Source organism: Telopea speciosissima, chromosome 6 (genome assembly GCF_018873765.1).
Source record: "Telopea speciosissima isolate NSW1024214 ecotype Mountain lineage chromosome 6, Tspe_v1, whole genome shotgun sequence".
Classification (NCBI taxonomy): domain Eukaryota; kingdom Viridiplantae; phylum Streptophyta; class Magnoliopsida; order Proteales; family Proteaceae; genus Telopea; species Telopea speciosissima.
In genome coordinates this window covers 31146231-31163550 of record NC_057921.1, presented here as the reverse complement: position 1 = coordinate 31163550, position 17320 = coordinate 31146231, and the positions used below count along the sequence as shown (strand labels likewise).

Here is a 17320-nt window from a genome sequence, read left to right as displayed (position 1 = left end):
AAACACTAAAATCTTACCTAATTATTTACATATACTTATTAGTAGGCTTAATACCTTAATACTAATTAAGTTTAATGATTTTATTTCAAGGTGGCTTATTGTCCTATACCATTCTAACTAATTTTCTTGCTAAAACTTACAACATATTAAGAAATGGCTACAGCTCAAGGCTGTGGGGGAAGGGGAAGAGGTAGAGGTGGGAAGGGAAGAGGTGCAACTGTTGCTCCACCAGACTTTAACCTAAGGTTCTTCCGGAGTGTGGAAGAAGAGCAAAGATACAGTGTATGGTTTATGGATAGAAAGGTGGAAGAAGAGAGAAATGTTGTCCTGGCTGACCTTGTTGCATTCAAGGTCCAGGAGAGATTCGAGAGACTAGGGTAGTTACCTATGCTACAGCCAGAGAGGCACTGCTACCCTAGACTGGTCCGGCTATTCTTGAGTAACCTCTCCTATAGGTATGAAGGAGAAGAGTTCTTCATCAGTTCTTATGTGAAGGACATGTCTATTTCCTTTAGCACAGTGCAACTAGCTAATATACTGGAGATATCTAATGAGGGGGAATTGAGGTATTGTACTCTAAGTGCTGATGCCTCAAAGTTTCTAGCTGATATTGAGCAGGAATGATTATATTCAGTCATCACCGATGGGAAGTTCTATAATCGGATGAAGTCTGAGTTAGATCTGCTTCCCTCAGCTAGAGTGCTATCTAGGATTTGTGAACATAATGTGGTCCAGAAGGGTGGCATCGCACAGAGTTATCCACCATGCAGATCCTTGCCACTTACTGTCTCTACACAGGATACCAGATTTGCCTGCCATATGCCATCATGCGTACCATGGTACACTTGCATGATAATCCTGGGCATGGAAATCTATTGTTTGGAAGGCTGCTCATAAAGATATTTCCTAGGTTTGAGGTAGACCTAAGGAACGAGGAGACTTCGACAGGGAAGTTAGTGAGCATCAACCGGATTACTCTAGTGAAGATGAGCATAGAACTCCCACCCTTTTCTCCGGAGCTTGGTCACCCAGATTGCACTGATATGGGACAGACCACTGATGTTGAGGATGCTGCAGAGAGAGAGCATACAGGAGCACCTAGAGATCCACCTACTCCTCCTCGGCATACATCATATGGTCATGCGGGTGCTTCTTCCTCTACTGTCTCAGCTGTTCCTGCAGACGGTACTCCCTGGGGACAGCTATTTAGCCGGTTTGAGGGCTTAGAGAGATCCATGACACAGGGGTTTGAGGGCATGAGGAGGGACTTCACTCATGTTAGCAGTCGTGTCCAGGCAGTGGAGACTGAGTTGGATCAGTAGAGATCCTTAGAACCTTGTACTTTCCTCAAAATCTGAAGAAAAGTTATAACTTATTCAGCCTTAGATGCTGAAATTTTGTAACTAACAACTCAATATAATATATAAATAAATAAATAAATATATATGTCTTTTAAATCTTTTATTTCAGAATCAAGTTTCTTTTACTTGAAAGTGTTTTTTTTTTTTTAGTTAAAGTTTTTATTTAACCCTAAACTGGACTCACCTTCAGGTCAATGAGTCCAAGAACTGTCATACCGTGAACTTGATTGCGAATAGAAGTAGAGCATGAAAGCTCTGATACCACTTAAATGTCACACCCCGGTCTGATTTATAAGGGACAAGTGTGACTGGATGTCTCTGACATCCAACCAACCCACCAGGATCACAAGTACAGTACTCTATTCGCAATTATATTCACAAATACAGAATTTAAATGCAGCGGAAGCAATTAAATATAGAATTAAGGCAGTAAATAAGGAAAACTAATGATAAACTGTCATATATATATATAAGTGAAGAGAAAGTGAGTTACACCACCACACTACAGAAGTAAGGAACAAAAGACATATCTACACAAGTCGAGTACAAAAGTGTATAATAAAAAGGAGGAAACCTGATCTAGCAAACAACTCAGGAGAAAGCGCAGTCGTCGCACGAGCACGAAGCATCATGCTCCACCACCAGAGGAGTGTCAAATCCATAAGCTGAAGGAGTGTCTTGAGTAGAAGAAACTCCCACAAAACCAACAACGGTATCATATGAAAAATATAAGGATCCACAGGGGTGAGCTCCACTGAGCCTAGTAAGGAAAAGCATGCAAACACATACAAATAGTTCATGATGAATGCCCTAAGAAAACATGCTCCTAACATGGATACTAGGTCACATGAGGTATAATTACTACTGTAATAGAATACTAGCCTCAGTCCCGAAAACACATAACCAGACATTGGTCACCCGAGCGAAAGTATTCTACTACGATGAAGACCCGACAACTCAGGCATCATACATCTGATGCTAACGGACCCCCAGTGACTAACCCTACTGTTTATTCCCATAGTGGAGTGTTCTTCGCTAACATAGGATAGTGAATGGCATTCCAAAATTTACCCTTTGGACCTATCACGGGTTATCCAACACCTCTTCCCTTATTGGTAAGGGACGTAGTACTGGACAATAAAAATCCTAACTCAATGCAGTCTATCATGATGGCATATGTATCAGATAGAATAATTGCAAGTTAACCAGCATATCAATACTATTCATATAATTCCAAAGTAAGTAATAATGCAATGCAGTATGCCGATGTTTCCTAATTCACATGCAACTAATGTAAAGAATATAAAGCTATAAAACTACATGAATTGAGTTATAATTATGATGCATGACATGGCATACTGAACAAGATATAATTAAGTCAATAAACACTCTAGAAATTAAGTCAGATTCCCTTACCTGGTACGGCAGACTAGCCTAAGCCAATAACAATCCAATGATCTAGGCAAAACAGACAAAGAACAGCGTATACAACCCTAATTATCAAACAAATAACTAATATCAGGTTTTGAAAGAGTCCTAGGTCAAACCCTAAGAGACCAACTTGACCAAAACACCAAAATGGGCAGTCGGATTCAGACTGCCAGAGGGCCGGACGACCGACCCTAGGCCTGCAACTCCATCCGACTGCCAAGTTAGATTTGGGGTTTTTGCCCCAATTGCATGGATCTTCACATGCAAGGTCTAAATTTTAGATTTTTATACTATCCTAAGGTGGGTCAACACAGATTTATGGTTTAATTTAGAAAACCACAATCAATTTGGGATTTTTTTGTCAATTAATCACAATTACCCATTTTGGGTTAGTAATAATTCCATAATTCAGCTGTAACTAAAGGACAGCATATAACCCTTGGCTTGCAGCTACATCTAAGCCAGAAATCTACTCAATTTGGGGTTAGGGCATGGGGTTTGGTCTCTTAAACCTATATATGCTAAGGTTTAATGGCAAATTTTGTCATAAATTCAATTAGGAGTAGAGAATTTAGGAGAAGAAAATGGTACATTCAGATTTTGTGACCTACCTGAATTCAGCAATAGGAAGAGATGAAGGTAGTCTCAATCTGGTGCAGCAAGAACTTCAAAGAAGGTTCAAAAGCTCCAAGATCAAGTAGAAGTTCAAAGCCCCAAGGTATGATCCACTTCTCCCTTCTTCCTCTTCTCTTTTCTCTTTCTTTTCTATTTCTACTCTAAGGTTTTAAGGTCTGAATCGATTCCTTATGTTTTAGGATTTGTGAATAGTAAAATTAGATATATATATATATATATATATATATATATATATATATATATATATATATATATATATATATATATATATATATATATATATATATATATATATATATAGTGATTTAGTTAAGGCATGTTTGCCTAGTTAAACAAAAAATCTGTTTTTTTATAATCTACTTCTTAAAGCTAATTTTAATTAGAATTAGTTTATTAATTATCTTCTTTTAACTATAAAATGATGTCATATGACATCAGAAAAATTCCAAACACAGGTAACTACTGGAAACTGGATTCCCCACTAGGGATGCGGGTTTTACAGAGATAAATTACTAATCTACCCCTATAACTCTAATTGATCAATACAATACGATACAGAATACAAGCAAATAATACTTACAGTAGGTTTAGGAGATAGAAAGGTTTTGCATGCTGTCCAGCCAGCAGATTCGACATAGGTAGCTTAGGTGCAGGGTACTGGCAAGGTCCTCTGACTCCAGAAGAGCAAGTTGGGAAGATTCCCTGGTATCCTCCATAGGTGTGTCGAGAGATTGATCTATGTCCTCAACAGATACAGCCCACAACATCGAGGCAACCATGGACATAAAACTGGAACCTGAAATCACATAAGTTTCAAAGTTTAAATTTTTAGTGGTTTTCACACCATCAGCCCCAGGGGAACCAGTTTCTCCCTTTTCTGATCTGTATCTAGATTTTTTCTTCTACTATCTTGGATGCTGTGATTTGAGGATTGAGATGGTTTCTTTCTTATTTTAAAAATAAAAGGCATCCTGAAGAGGATAAGATAGTGACAAAAAATCTGCCATTATTGTAAAGGATGTGGAGAGGGGGGACTGAAGTGACAGAAAATCTGTCATCATGTTCCACTCTTGTCCATACAATTGGCAAAGGATGTCGAAGAGGAGTAGCAACTGTGGAAGAAGAGCAGCAAGAGCAGCAACTGGGAAATGAAGCATCTTTTCACTCGATTTACTTAGAAGAAACTTAAAAACATTAAACATGGAAAGAACAACATTGAGAATGGAGTTCCTAACTATATATGGTGTTATTTATTAAAGCCTGTAACTTGAAGTTTGTGGCTTATGGTCCTTCTCATATACATGCTTATACATAAGTCCATGGCCCTATGCTCCTTATGGATGCTTTGTTTTGGGGCATTCTTGAGCAAAATTAAAATCCATCTTAGAGGGTGATCCACCCATCAGATCTTGGGAATATTTTTGGGCATTAAAGTATTGCCCTAGACTGTCCTTCAAACAGGGTGTTGGACCTATTAGAATCTCTAATCCGGTGCTACATGAAATCACCCAAATCTGAAAATTTTACTATTTACCAATTACCATTCATTTCACCATTATCATAGCTCTCCAGTGCTTGACCCTTACACTGGTATGAAACAAAATACCCAGAAACTCATTTAAGTTTCTGGTTCAGGTTTGTTTATTCCATCTTGTTAATGGTGATGTAGGTGATGTAGAGGAAAAGAATAAGATCTAAATTCTACTTTTAAACTTTGAAAGTCCCAAGAATCAATAATGAGGTTCTAGTTCACAAAATCTCAAATATCATTTCCTTAAAATGAACAAGTACATTTTCTTACAAAATAACATTGCTACTATCATAACAACCAACCCAAGTACAAAATAAGAACCCAAATGTCATTTTTTTATAATCAACTCAACACTGCTACAATCAGAACAATCAACCCAAGTACAAAATAGGAACCCAAAAGTCATTTTCTTACAATCAACATTGCTACAACCAAAACAAACAAAGCTACTACAAAATAACCCAACAGGTCTACTCTTGCATCTGACTTCTCCATCTTGTTAATCATAATATTCCTCAAACTTCGGATCTCTTCATTCATTTGCTGCAATCCTGTACTAGGTTCAGCTACAACTATCTGGGAATTCTCTCTGATTAAAGACACCCCTTATGGAGCACCCACAAGTTTACACCATGAGAAGTATCCACATCCTGCTGATGGTGCATCTTAACAGCAATAGTATAGTTTGTGCTTATTATGTTGAGACTATGATATTCTCACAACTGCTCTTTTGTTACAGTTACAAATCCGATTCAAATAGTTCAAATCACCAACGTTGTAGTTGTCATTCACACTTGCTGATGACATTGTTTATCTACAAAGGAAACATCAAGTAATGTAAATAGGGTACAAATTACATCAAGTAATGTGTGTGTGTGTGTGTGTGTGTGTGTGAGTATGAGTGTGAGGCAGTGTGTTCTTGTGTGTGTGTGTGTGTGTGAGTGTGAGTGTGAGGCAGTGTGTTCTTGTGGATGACTCTATGTTGTTGTCCATAGGGCATTACCCACTACTGCCTATTTTATTCCACATGATTCTTGGATTTGGATATGGTTACCCTGCAATGCCTCATAGCATTGGGTACCAGAATCGATCATTTGCCTCGTTGCAGCTCCCTATGGAATTCTTAAAGTATTAAAGGAATGGATATGAGAAATGTCTAATAGAACCTGTGCTATGCCCTATCTCTCTTCCTCTGGCTCTGTCTACTATATACTTTAACTTAATCAGGTGTTAAAATGATAAGATTCATATATTTTTGTCTCATACAGGACACATGAAAGAGTTGTTATATCACATAGCAGGTATATATAGAAGACGGAAGAAGAAGAGAATCAAATCACCGTGGAATAGAAGAAGCTTTTATATGAAAAATACAGTCAAACACCACAAGGTCTAGCTGCCACAAGAATCACAGACTAATAGAAGGGGAGAAGAAAGGGGCTAATAAAAGGCGAGAAGAAGGGTGCTAATAGAAAGATGATTTAAGAGATACGGTAGTATTATAGAGAGAAGAAGAGGAGAAGAACATAATGGAAGGAAGACTGAGGTATAGGACTTACCGTAGCATGTCTTTAAAGTTTTTCGCAATGGCTTTTTCTCAGTGGGTAAGTAGGAAATGAGTTAAATAGAGCAAAAAAGATAAAAGAATCCATTCTTACAAGCAAGACAGACAGACTAATAAGCTATCTCTGTACTTGGAACGGAATGTTCTTCTGAGTGACCTAAAAATTGAGATTTTCTCAGTTCAAATCAGTACTAGGTTTTCCGTAGAGAGCATTCTCAACATTATTGGTGTGTAATAGATAGAAGAAGAGGATGGAAGGAAGACTGAGGTATAGGAATTACCGTAGCAGAGCAACTGAGAATGCCGTAGAAGGGTTCTTGCACTTGAAAAAGCCCTAACAGAGCTTTGATGTTTAGATTCTCGGAGAATGCTTCCTCCAACGGTAAAATGATGTGTTTTTAATAGATTTAAACAAAGGGTAAATATGTTATTTCAATATTTATTTAGATTTTAGTTAACACCGTTACAATAGAGGGGGACGGATGAGTTTTTTCAAAAACCAGGAGGTGATCTGAGTTTCGTTTGAAAACCATGGGATGGCGTGTAATTTTTTGGTTGGTAATTTATTAGATATTTTAATTATATTAAATATAAAAATTATGAGATATTTTAATTTATGTTTGGTTGGTAAGAGAGAAAAATATTGACATGTATTTTTTGGTCTTAATATAGATGAGGATGACATTATTGTAATTAATATCAAATTTGGAAGAACAGGTTTTACCAAACGCCATTTTTGTTTTGAACATGTTCTTCAGACTGTTACCAAACGGTCATTTTCATACACAGAACACTGTTCCAAACCAGAAACGCCAAAGAACATTTTTGGTCTCTGGCCAAGAACGGGTGTTCTTTACCTAGATCATTACCAAACGTAGCCTAAGCAAGCATCTCACAACAAAACAAAACAAAAAAAAAAAAAAAAAAACACACCGCATGGAAAAAATATGGGATGATTTGAGATAATTCCCTTTCTCCCATTTTCTTCTCATGAGTTTCTTGCCAATGGGACAACAAAAATAATCTAATCATATAATTTGGACCCGATTCAAGAAGTACATGCTACATAACAATATTCAAGAATTCCCATGTGCGGCCTAACAAACTCAAGAAGAGAGGCCCATGGGCTGCAAAATCAAACAAATAAAACAAAAAAAACTTCTTTTTTCTTTTCTTTCTTTCTTTCTATTTCCCCTTTTTTTATTATTTTTTTACAGCAACTGCTGTGCGTGGGGTGCACACTCCTACGGCAACCGTAGGCCGCGGTCTGCTGCTGCTGTTGGCGTATGTGCCTGGGCAGCGCCCTGCGAGAGAGAGAGAGAGAGAGAGAGAGGGATGGCATGGGCTGCTTCCCATGGGCAGTGCTCATTCAGTTTTGCTTGTAAATTTGAAACCCTAATTCAATTCCAAAACCATAATCTCATCTCTTCCCATCGCGGGAGCGAATCAAAAGCTTATGGCTCTGATACCAATGTAAACAATAAAGATTGCTATGGATTCGGATCATACCTGAACGGAATTGGGATGCAGCAGAGAGATCAAGAACCAGTCTTTGATTACAAGCACATGATCTTGAACGATTTTTGAATATCTTGAATGGTTTCTCCATGAAGAAGAACTCCACACCACAAATCCTTGGGAAGAGATGGAATCCCAAGAGCACACAATTACTTGGAGAGCTAGAGAATTTTTGCTTTCAATAATGTGAGGGGCCTTAGGGTTAGAGCATCTATTTATAACCAAAATGCTAAGCCCCTCTTTGCAGTCTTTCACTCAAACAAGGAAAGGGGAGAGGGAGTCGTTCACATAAAGTGAACGGCTCCCTCCCCTTGCTCGTGGGTTGGGTTAGGCTGCCCTTCATGGGCGCCATGGATCGGATCCAAGACCCGGATCCGATTAACAGTTTAAACTTAAATAGGTTAGAATAGGATGGTTATGATACAAGAGGGCTAAGTGTAGACCTTGGAGATGTATCTCTTGGTTAGTGTTGCTTGTTTTGTTGGTAAGTTTCAGTAGAATGGTAATACACCATGTGACACAACCGATTGTAAAATTTGATTAATGCATAATGATACCGTTGGACCCGATCCGATTAACAGTTTAAACTTAAAATAGGTTAGAATAGGATGGTTATGATACAAGAGGGCTAAGTGTAGACCTTGGAGATGTATCTCTTGGTTAGTGTTGCTTGTTTTGTTGGTAAGTTTCAGTAGAATGGTAATACACCATGTGACACAACCGATTGTAAAATTTGATTAATGCATAATGATACCACTATTTTTCGGCGTCGACGGCGTGAGTTGAAGATGTGCAGGCGTGCCTAAAATAAATTAAATCTGACTTCTAACCAGGAAAGAGTGGAATCTGAGGCATCGTTTGACAACAATTCAAGAAACGGTTTTTTTTTTTTTTTTTTTTTTTTTCATTTTTCTGTTCTAAGAAACTGAAAAACACCCCAAAAGTGTTTGATAAAAGCGTTTTGGACGTCTTGGATTGAGCTGGGAAAGCTGATCATGGTGCATGCAATTTACAGGAGGATTTCTAGATTTTGAAATCCGAATTTCCAACTCGATCCAAGCCCTCCAAAGGGGACCTTGCCCACGTGGCGAGCTATGGTGTCGCGCCACAAAATGTGCAGTGTACCCTTGAGCCATAGAAGAGCCCAATCCTCGAGATACCAACCCCAAGAGAAATTTTTTTGCCCATAAAGATTTCCTTTCCAATGGGAGATGAAGTTTAAGAATGGAGAAAATCTCCTCACATCAATATGCTTACTAAGGTTTACAAGGTTTTGGGACTTTTTCCACCAATTATCCTTCCTTCTCTAGCTGTAAGTGCCTCAACTTGGTCTTGGTCTATGCTCTGCAAAGTAATAATTCTCTATTTGTTTACATTTCAATAGTCTTATAATAAGATACCACAGGATTTGCCATTGCTTTCTTCTTAGTTATATTCAAAACAGAAAATTCAAACTTTTTATGGCAAAAATTGAAACTTGAGGTAAACCATGAAACTTGACATGCAACAAATCTGGTTCATACGCGCGTAGCATTTCTAAATCATCATCTTTTCTTTATGGACCGAGTTTCCCTTCAGCCACGATGAATGGGAATCCATTCACCAAGATGGGTTTAGATGCGCACAGGGGGAAAATACTAAAACCTAGGAGGGGTTTGCCAACCCTAGGATGTTGGGAATCTATTCACTGGCTGGTGAAGGGAAAATTAGTCTTTTTTCTGAATTTTGTTATTCGTGAAGGGAATATGAGAAAGTTTTGGTTTTTTTTTCCACCGCTCTATTATTTCCATTGTCCAACACCCTAATCTTGGGGGCCCAACAATGACAGCACAAGACGGACCCCAGAAGCCAAAGATGTCCATCACACAAGTGGGCTTTTTTCTTCCAAATAGTCACTTTCCCCAAACTCATATTTGGGCCCATGCCTTGTTACTTGTTGTGGGTTAGGTCCATCAATGAAGAAAGCTGAACTGGAAGTTGACTAAAGTGGGTAGGGTAGGGTGGGGTCGGACATTGGCCTTACCCTTACCCTCCTAGGTGGTTGAAACTTGACACCTTCTACCTTTACCCTTAAGAGTTTTGGTAAAATGCCGTTACTCCATAGGGTAATTAGGTAAGGCAGGTAAAGCTATATTAATTGTTAATTTACTTCATTCTCTAAACATTATTTACATATGGGTGGAGGTTGGCACTCCGTTCGTTTTCTTGGAGCTAGCGGCTCAACCAATTGAGGTATGGTATGGTGTGGGGGTGGGTTGGGAGACTTCCCTTCTCAAGGGGGAGGAAACATGCAAACACAGTGTTAGGCACATCACTAGCATGCCCAGTCTTTTTCCTTTACATCTATCGAGTAAAGTTATATTAATTTTTTGTTGGGAAAAATACATATGGGGGGGTTAACAAATGTTTAAAGAAACTTCGTCTAGAGTAGTGCATGTTTTGAGTATCTCACATTTTATGATAAATTTGGGATATCTCACATTTCATAAATGTTATGTTTGGGACTTTGGGGTGCCTTCTTTATTCATATTTCTAGTTTTACCCATAGATGTTATGTTTGGCGCCTACCATTTTTCATCCCCATTCTCTACTTCACTTCTCTAGCTAATTTGCCACAGCACCCACCTGCAATGCAATGGGGTAGAAATGCAGAGAAAGAGAGAGAGAGAGAGGGGAGATGTGGAGGACAAGGGAGAGGGAGAGAGATGCAGAGGGCAAGGGAGGGTGATGTAAAGGGTGGCAGCTGGCCATCAAGGGAGATAGGGGGAGGCCCGATAGTGTTCCGCAACTTTTAGGCGGTGGTGGCAACTGAATTTGACCCTCCTTGGCCGAAAGACCACATCCATTGCGGCCATTTTTGGAGGAGGTTGTATAGGAAAAGTTGAAAAAAATACAAAGAGCACCCCCACATAATACTTCAAACGTGAGGTATCTCAAGCATAATTTTTTATAAATGTTACATACTCAGGTGTAATTATGTCATTTTTGTTTTATCTAATTCTTGAACACTATTTACTATATGGGCAAGAGATCGTTGCCTGGACACGTGGCCCTACACCAGTATAGGGGCCAATGAGAGCACGCATAGGGGCATCAACATAGATGATATTTTTTAATTTCATGAGGGTGGGCGATAAATTCAAATACTCCTATGTCTGGGCGTAGGGGCCATGCTATTTGGCAATGTTCTTTTCCCCTTATTACATATATAAAATAGATCATTTCTTCATAAAACTCTAATAAAACAAAATCTAGAAATAAGGGTAAGAAATGTTATTAGTCTATTGGTTTTCTTCGTGCTTTGTGTTTAGTTTAGCAATTTAACTATGTGGGCCTTGGGTAGATTGGGATTTAGGACTGGACCTAGGATGGATTGGGCTTGGGCTGGTCTTCTAATTAAGTGCTAAGCTAAATGAAATATATGTATTATTATGTGATATAATAGGAAAAAAAGAGCACCCCTACACCGTCTCACATGGGATAATGAAATGACCATCCTACCCTTCCCCTTGGATGCTCACATGTGCATTCCCTTGGCCAGTTGGCTCCCATGTTGGCACAGGGGCCACCCAACCTGATAGCAAACCCTTTCCCTATATAATTTTAAAGAGAAAGAACGATGTCTGGGTGCATAACGTACACTAACACCTCCTCTCTCTCTCTCTCCTCACAGTATGGGGCAATTTGTCATTTCATAGGAGGGAAGAGAGAGATAGACACAAGAACGCGCTACCGTACGTCTGTACACTACGATAATGATGGTCAAAATAAGTCTTTTAACTTAACCTTACAGTCCCATTTAGTTAAAAATGGTATAAAATCTTTATCCTCAAAACTCTACATGAGGGTTGGGTTAGGTGGGTAAGATGGGTAATGGACTTCATTTGCATCCCTGTAAGTAGGGACATTTTTGTTATTATGCACATGAAGCATCTTAAATGTAATAAAGAACATAGGCACACATTGGGTACAGATGATTTTAGTGGAAAATTAAAGGGAAAAGACCAAAGAAGTACTTTTCCCAGGATGTGCTAGTGCTACTATGGAGCCAAGGAGATCTGAAATTAACTCACAAACCAACAAAAAACAGTTTGAAATTGGGAATGGGGTAGAGAGATTAGAGAGATACTGCCCTAGAAAAGTTTAAGGTATGTAGTGGTCCTTCCACTTACATTAACTAATCAATTTTTTTAATTAACACATGTTCTCTTAAGATTTGTTAGGTCACTAACCTCAGATCTTAACTTTTTGGCTTATAATAATACACCCTAATCTGAAGCTTAATGAGCCTAAACCAAACCAAAACCGGTCTGGCCGACCCGCTGGTCTAGGTTTACAATTTAGGTTTGAAGCTTGGCCTGAAAATTAGGGAGTCATGGCATCATCTTTCTATTTTCTGGAGTGATTGTTTTAGTTGGACTGATTTAGCAAGCATTTAATGGAATTAGAAGGAAATTGTTTTGCTCTGAAGAAGCCACTATTCTGATTATAATAGCTAAGGAGAACCAGAACCCCCAAATATAAACATGCCCTGGTTTTAAATCTCTGGTTCAGATGAGTCATATTGGTCTAATGGGTCAGTGAAAGTAAAGCAGAGAGAGAGAGAGAGGAATATGACCTGTAGTACCCATCTCATTGGCTCATTCAGAGAATCAGCAGGTGTGGACACCATTAATAAAGATTCACTATTCTTGTAGATGGGCATGACAATTGACATATGACACTCAAATTCTTCCAAAAAAACTTGAAATGACAATTTAGGCAGTGTGTTGGATCTTACAAAAGTTTGGTTTTTCTTTTTTTTTCCAAGTGCCAGTGCATAGGGCATTTAATTTAATGAAGTAATAATAAATTGATATGAAATAATAATAAAAAGATGTGGGTGCAGCCTAAAATCTTCTTCAGCCAACAAACTTTGAATCTTTTGAAAATCATGAGTTCAATCAGAGTCTTGAAAGCAGAGAAAGTAATCTCAATAGATTTGAATGTCCCAGCTGTCACCAACAACCTCTGTATGCTCTCTGCTTTTCTCCCTTTCTCCTCCTCCCATTTTTCTCCACACTCTGCAGATCAGCAGCCCACAGCAGAGAATTTTGAAGTATGATTGATTAAAGCCATGAAACAAGGAGAAGGTGTGGGACTGTGTTCCCCAGTCCTCTCTCTCTCTCTCTCTCTCTCTCTCTCACTATGCAACTCAGTAGAGCTTAGAAAAAGAGAAAGAGCAGCAATTTAAGAAAGAATAATATTAGTTAATTGGAATTTTCAAAGATTCAAAGTTTGGCTATAAGTACCCTTTTAATCATTTAAACATCTTGAGCTTCACAAAACAACCCTTGAAAAGCAAGCATATGGGACCTGTGATCATGTGCATGAGTCCAAGTTGGATGGGTGGATCCAAGGCCAGCAGGGTCTTTAAAAGGGTCTAGAATTTGATGAACTGGGCCAAGGTCTACAGGCAATGACATAGACTGCCTCAAAAAAAACCATGGATTTGGAATCCTTATTCAATGGTAATTCATATCATAGACTATGCACATCATCACTGTAAGATCATAAGATCAGAATCTTTCATCTCCATCCCATGGTGTTTGTGATCTGGTAGAGTTTCTATTCTCTCAAAAATGCCAGGAAGTGGGGTTTGTTTGGATGACCCAAATTCAATTGCTTAAATGATTTTAGAAATGATGAAAAAGTCTTCTTTTTCCAGCTCAGTGCTCATAATGCTTTCTTTACCCATCAAAGAAGGTAAAGTGCTAATAATGCAGCTTTGAATATTCAATAATTTTCCCCTCTTTCTGGTTCTACCTCCACCACCAAGTGTCACACATAAAGCAGCTCTATAAGATGATGAGATATAATTTCAAGTTTTTGATTATTCACTAATTTATGTATTAAACATGGTTTATAACCTCATTGTCATTGATGTCCTAATTACCATCTGGGTACACATGTATTCTCTATGGTAAAATGTAATTATTATGTGGATTAACCTTTGTTGTGATAACTTATCAATCAATCATCCATAAAGATTAAAAATTTTTACCTCCAAATGGGACCCAACATAATTTGGGGTTGAGTACCAACTCATCCAAATGAACCAGTATTTCCAAAGGTGATGCTTATAAACTATTTAAAAAAAAAGACTGTAAATGACCAATAACCCATGTTTTTTTCAAAGCAAAGAGTAAAATAACAAAGGGCATTTAATGTAAGATCAAAAAATGAGAGGACAATGATCTTGCAATTACTCTGTTCTCTCTTTCAGAGGACAAGAAAAGGAAAAACCAGCTATACATTGATTGATGATATACCCCACAACCCACTTATGATAATCCCAGGATGCTCTTAACCAAGCAACTGCAGTACACTACCTAAGACAAACAAACCCCAAAAACCAAAAGGAAAAAAAAAAAAAAAAAGAATAAAAAACATGGCCTCTATACTCTGTAGAGTAGAGAACCAAACCTCCATTTCCATGGCTTTTGAAGGTAATACTAAAACTAATAATAATCACATCACATTACTCAGATTGTGAGACTCTTTGCAGTTTGCATGGCTCAACTAATTAGACTCTAAGCAAGTAGATACTGAGCTCAGGACCTCCAGTGCCATCAGGGTTCATCATATAGAAAGCTTCAGAGTCTCTGGAACCAACAACTCTCTCAAACTTAGCTCTCATGTACATTAGCTCACCTTCAGACCCAGAAGCTCCATTCCCAGGCAACACACCAGCACCCATTGAAATGGGTTCCACAGATTTCAACACTTTCCAATCCTCTGCTCCACATTCACGCCTCACAGCAGACCCACACTTCTTCCCATTACAGTATGTCCTCCACAAAGGCTCTTCAAGAAGCTTCACACCTCCTTTCTTCTCCTCCACCTTCTTATCACACTCCAACGCAATACGAACCAGCCCTGATGCCATTTCCCGAACTAAACCGCTTGTCGGAGTTGCGAGTTCGATCAAGAAAGCTGGTTGAGACTTTGGATCTTCTTGGAATGCGAAATGTACATGGCCCCTTCGGTAGCCGAAGAGGGTACCCACAACTCGACTGCCGAGCCCAGACGAAAACCGCGACCTGTTTTTGCCGAAAGCGTTGAGGACTGAACGGAACCTCGCTACTGCCACTACCGGCATCTGTTTCTTCCTGGTTGATGATGCTGAAGTCGCAACTGCTGGTGCTGGTGTCGGTACCGAGACCTTTAGGTCAGATGCTGGTGTGGGTATTGAGACCTTTGGGTCTCCTTCTTTGTCCTCCTCAGAGTAACGATGGGAAACGGAGTTGATGGTTAAAACTTCTTCTTCACCATCTTCATCATCTACCTTCCTTCTCCAGTGGAAGTGTCTCCTAGAGAAGGAAAAGGAGAAGGAGGAGTCATGAGGGGTCTTGGCCATGATTGTCCTCATCTGAGAAAGCAAATCAGTGAAGCACAACTCCTTAAGATAGTGGGGAGAGAAAGAAAGAGAGAAAACAAAAGAGAAAGATAAAGAAGAGAATGAAGATTTGGAGATTCTGTTTCCTTCTCATTTGCTTTGCTTTGTGGGGATGTGGGGGGTTCATTTATTCTTTGCTTCTAGTCCTTTTTGTCAGCCCTGTAGAACTGTGAGATTGCTAGAGAATCCTGACAAAAGGAAGGTGAGCAGCCCCACCTACCTATATTGAGAAAATAAAGAAAAGGAAAAAAATAAACAGGCAAACATCACAGATTACACATTGAGATAGAGAGAAAGACAGAAGAAGGAAGAAATGGAGGGACTTGACGAGGGGAGAGATGAGAGACAGAGAAAGATAGAGCAGTGGAATCTGAGGAGACAATATTTCTGTCATTTCTTTATCAATATGGGGACAGGGAAGGGAGTGGGGCAGGGAGAGAAAGGGAGCCTTGACTGACTACTCTGACTTGCATCGGAAACAGTTATGAGCAGGTAAAGCAACACCAACCGTACCCACCAGGGCCCATCACCATCACACCACCACCTCCTTCTTTTACTTTTTTTGTGGGTCCTACTCCCTTCCCTTCCCCTCTCCATCCCCACTCTCAAGTCCCACCATGATAGTTAGAGCTGATGAGCAGAGTCGATAGCTTTTACTGTTTTGCTTAACTAAAGCATTTGCTGCACTGTTTCAAGCTACTTCTCCCATCTCTGAATTGATATTCAAAACTCACATTCCAGTAGATTCATTTTCTCCCTTCAAAGTTATGTGTTAGGAGTGCTTACCGCTTACTAATTAAGGATTCATCAAGCATTCCTACCCACCACTGTTTCAGGAATAGGAATCCGATACAGGATCGGTCTCAACTGATACCGATGTCAGTTGACCCTAAATCAGCCTGTACCAATCCAACGATACGGGATCAACCAAGAATTAGGTTCAGGGACAGCTGATACCAATACAGTTCCTCCGATCCACAACCGATTGCTAAAACCACGCTACTATGGTTTTAGTGCATGGAATCAGCAAGGATAAATTTGCCCCTGATCCGCCTTTATAATTTTATTTTTTTTTTATCATTTTACCTCTTGTCCGTACCGTGTTATCAATACAATATCAACATGGTATCGAGATTGACAAGATGCAAAACCAGTACGGATCAATCCGATACCGATACATAGAACCATGATGCTTACCTACTGTCTCTGGTTTTTCTTCTCAAGTTTGAAATCTTAATTTGATCTCGAAATATCCGTTGGAACAGACAATTTCCACAACCAAATGAATGTGTTAGGTTGGGTAGCTATGATCCTCATTTTTGTTTGTAACCAAGTGTATCTTGTCCGTGGGCCCCATCTAACGGTTGGCTTACTGACCTATATGCCCAAACCAACAAGGTCAACCTAACAAAATTCTTCGAGGTGCTCTGTTAAAGTCCTTGAACTCACATTTTTGCAAGTTAGGAAAGCCCAGAATTATATAAATACTATTTTCTACTGTCACCGACCTAGATTTACAGATCAACCAACATATCATTTACAATCTAAAAGTGAGGATAAAAAGGAAAAAAACAAATATGAAATCTCTCATCAAGAAATCATTTGGTAGGAGGGATATCAAGAATTTAAGGACTTGTTGTTAACGTTTCAGTATGTGACCTAATAATAACTACATCAGATGCCATGACCCAAGAATTATATCGGCAGTGGTAGCGACGCTACACTGCATCTAAAATTTATCCATTAATGAAAAAAAATAATGCCTGAAAGAACATTTCCAGGCATAGCGACGCAATACTGCTCGATAACATTAGCAGTTGAGCATAATTTTTCATGATGTA

At 39.0% G+C, this 17320-nt stretch overlaps 1 protein-coding gene across 1 annotated transcript; it reads right to left on the bottom strand.

Moving 5' to 3' along the window:
* Nucleotides 1-14263: 14263 nt before the first annotated feature.
* Nucleotides 14264-15665, bottom strand: LOC122663690 (protein MIZU-KUSSEI 1-like). The gene is made up of 2 exons (XM_043859314.1): nt 14606-15665; nt 14264-14572 (listed from the first exon to the last, which is right to left on the bottom strand). The coding sequence occupies exon 1, from the start codon at nt 15450-15452 to the stop codon at nt 14607-14609; it is 846 nt and encodes a 281-aa protein (XP_043715249.1). The 5' UTR covers nt 15453-15665; the 3' UTR covers nt 14264-14572; nt 14606.
* Nucleotides 15666-17320: the final 1655 nt, after the last annotated feature.